The 1149-nt window shown below is 49.8% G+C and overlaps 1 protein-coding gene across 2 annotated transcripts in view; it reads left to right on the top strand.

Moving 5' to 3' along the window:
- esyt2a (extended synaptotagmin-like protein 2a) overlaps window positions 1–1149 on the top strand; it is a 22159-nt gene that overhangs the window by 3454 nt on the left and 17556 nt on the right. For both annotated transcript variants that reach the window (XM_008334966.3, XM_025066327.1), the window contains exons 5-7: window positions 25–159; window positions 263–339; window positions 513–585. In XM_008334966.3, coding sequence (XP_008333188.1) covers window positions 25–159; window positions 263–339; window positions 513–585 — 285 coding nt within the window. The remainder of the gene's footprint in view (window positions 1–24; window positions 160–262; window positions 340–512; window positions 586–1149) is intronic.

The raw sequence follows: 1149 nt of genomic DNA, 5'->3' as shown, positions 1-1149 counted from the left end.
TCCACCCGACTGTCCTCCCCACAGACGGTGAAGCAGATGTGGCCGTTCATCTGCCAGTTCGTGGACAAGCTGTTCAGAGAAACCATCGAGCCGGCGGTGAAGAACGCCAACCCTTACCTCAGCTCCTTCTGCTTCAGCAAGATCGACATGGGCAACAAGGTGACGACAGCAGTACGGGGGGAGGGGGAGGGGCAGGAGGAGGTGGGGGCTACACACGAACACACACGTTTTGTCTCTGCTCACTGGTCTGGTCTCATTGCAGCCCCTGAGGGTCAACGGGGTCAAAGTTTATACTGAGAACGTGGACAAGAGGCAGGTGATCATGGACCTTCAAATCAGGTATCAGTGTTGCCTTCGCCCGCCACTGCTAATGTCACATGGTCCACGGAGACGCAGGCGCTGCTGGTCCGCTGCTGGTCCGCTGCTGCCTCCTGTGGTCAGTAGTTGTTGACCGTGGCGCTGCAGACCCATGGATTCAGTCTGAAGTCTCCCGTCTCTCTGTTTACTCCTAGCTTTGTGGGGAACACGGAGATCGACATAGACATCAAGAACTTCTACTGCAGGGCTGGAATCAAAAGTATCCAGGTGTGTACTCAGTGATCCGCTCCAGGGCCGACGCTAACGTTAGCTCCTGGGCTACAGACACACAGACAGACATACGCTGCTGGTTACAGACACACAGTAGCCCACCAGATAAGTCATTGATCGCTAGCGGTGTGACCTTTGCTAACGCATGAAAATCCATAAATTAGCCGCGTCATTGTTTAAGCAGCACGGTTCAAAGTGTGTGAAAAAAAGTGGCGGCTTATAGTCCGGAAATTACGGTATATTTCTGGGAGGCTTTTTAGTTAATTTTTAATGGAAAACATTTGTATCTTCCACTCTGACCTCCAGCACTCAGCTTTACATAATATGTTAATGGAGCAGGGCTGATAACAGAGGGCGCCGTGTCACTGGCTCAGGATCAGCTGATGTTTGCTGATCAGAGATCAGAGCGCCAGAGAAAGTCAGTTCACAGAAGAGTGGCAGAGGTCACCAGAGGTCACCGGAGTAGCGGTGAACTGAGGCTTTGAGTTAATGATATATACGTGTCTATGTATGTATGTATGTATATATATATATATGTATATATATATATATATATATATA

Source organism: Cynoglossus semilaevis, chromosome 20 (assembly GCF_000523025.1).
Source record: "Cynoglossus semilaevis isolate Cse_v1.0 chromosome 20, Cse_v1.0, whole genome shotgun sequence".
NCBI classification, from domain to species: domain Eukaryota; kingdom Metazoa; phylum Chordata; class Actinopteri; order Pleuronectiformes; family Cynoglossidae; genus Cynoglossus; species Cynoglossus semilaevis.
Note: the sequence above shows the minus strand (reverse complement) of the source record. Positions and strands in the feature narration are given on the sequence as shown.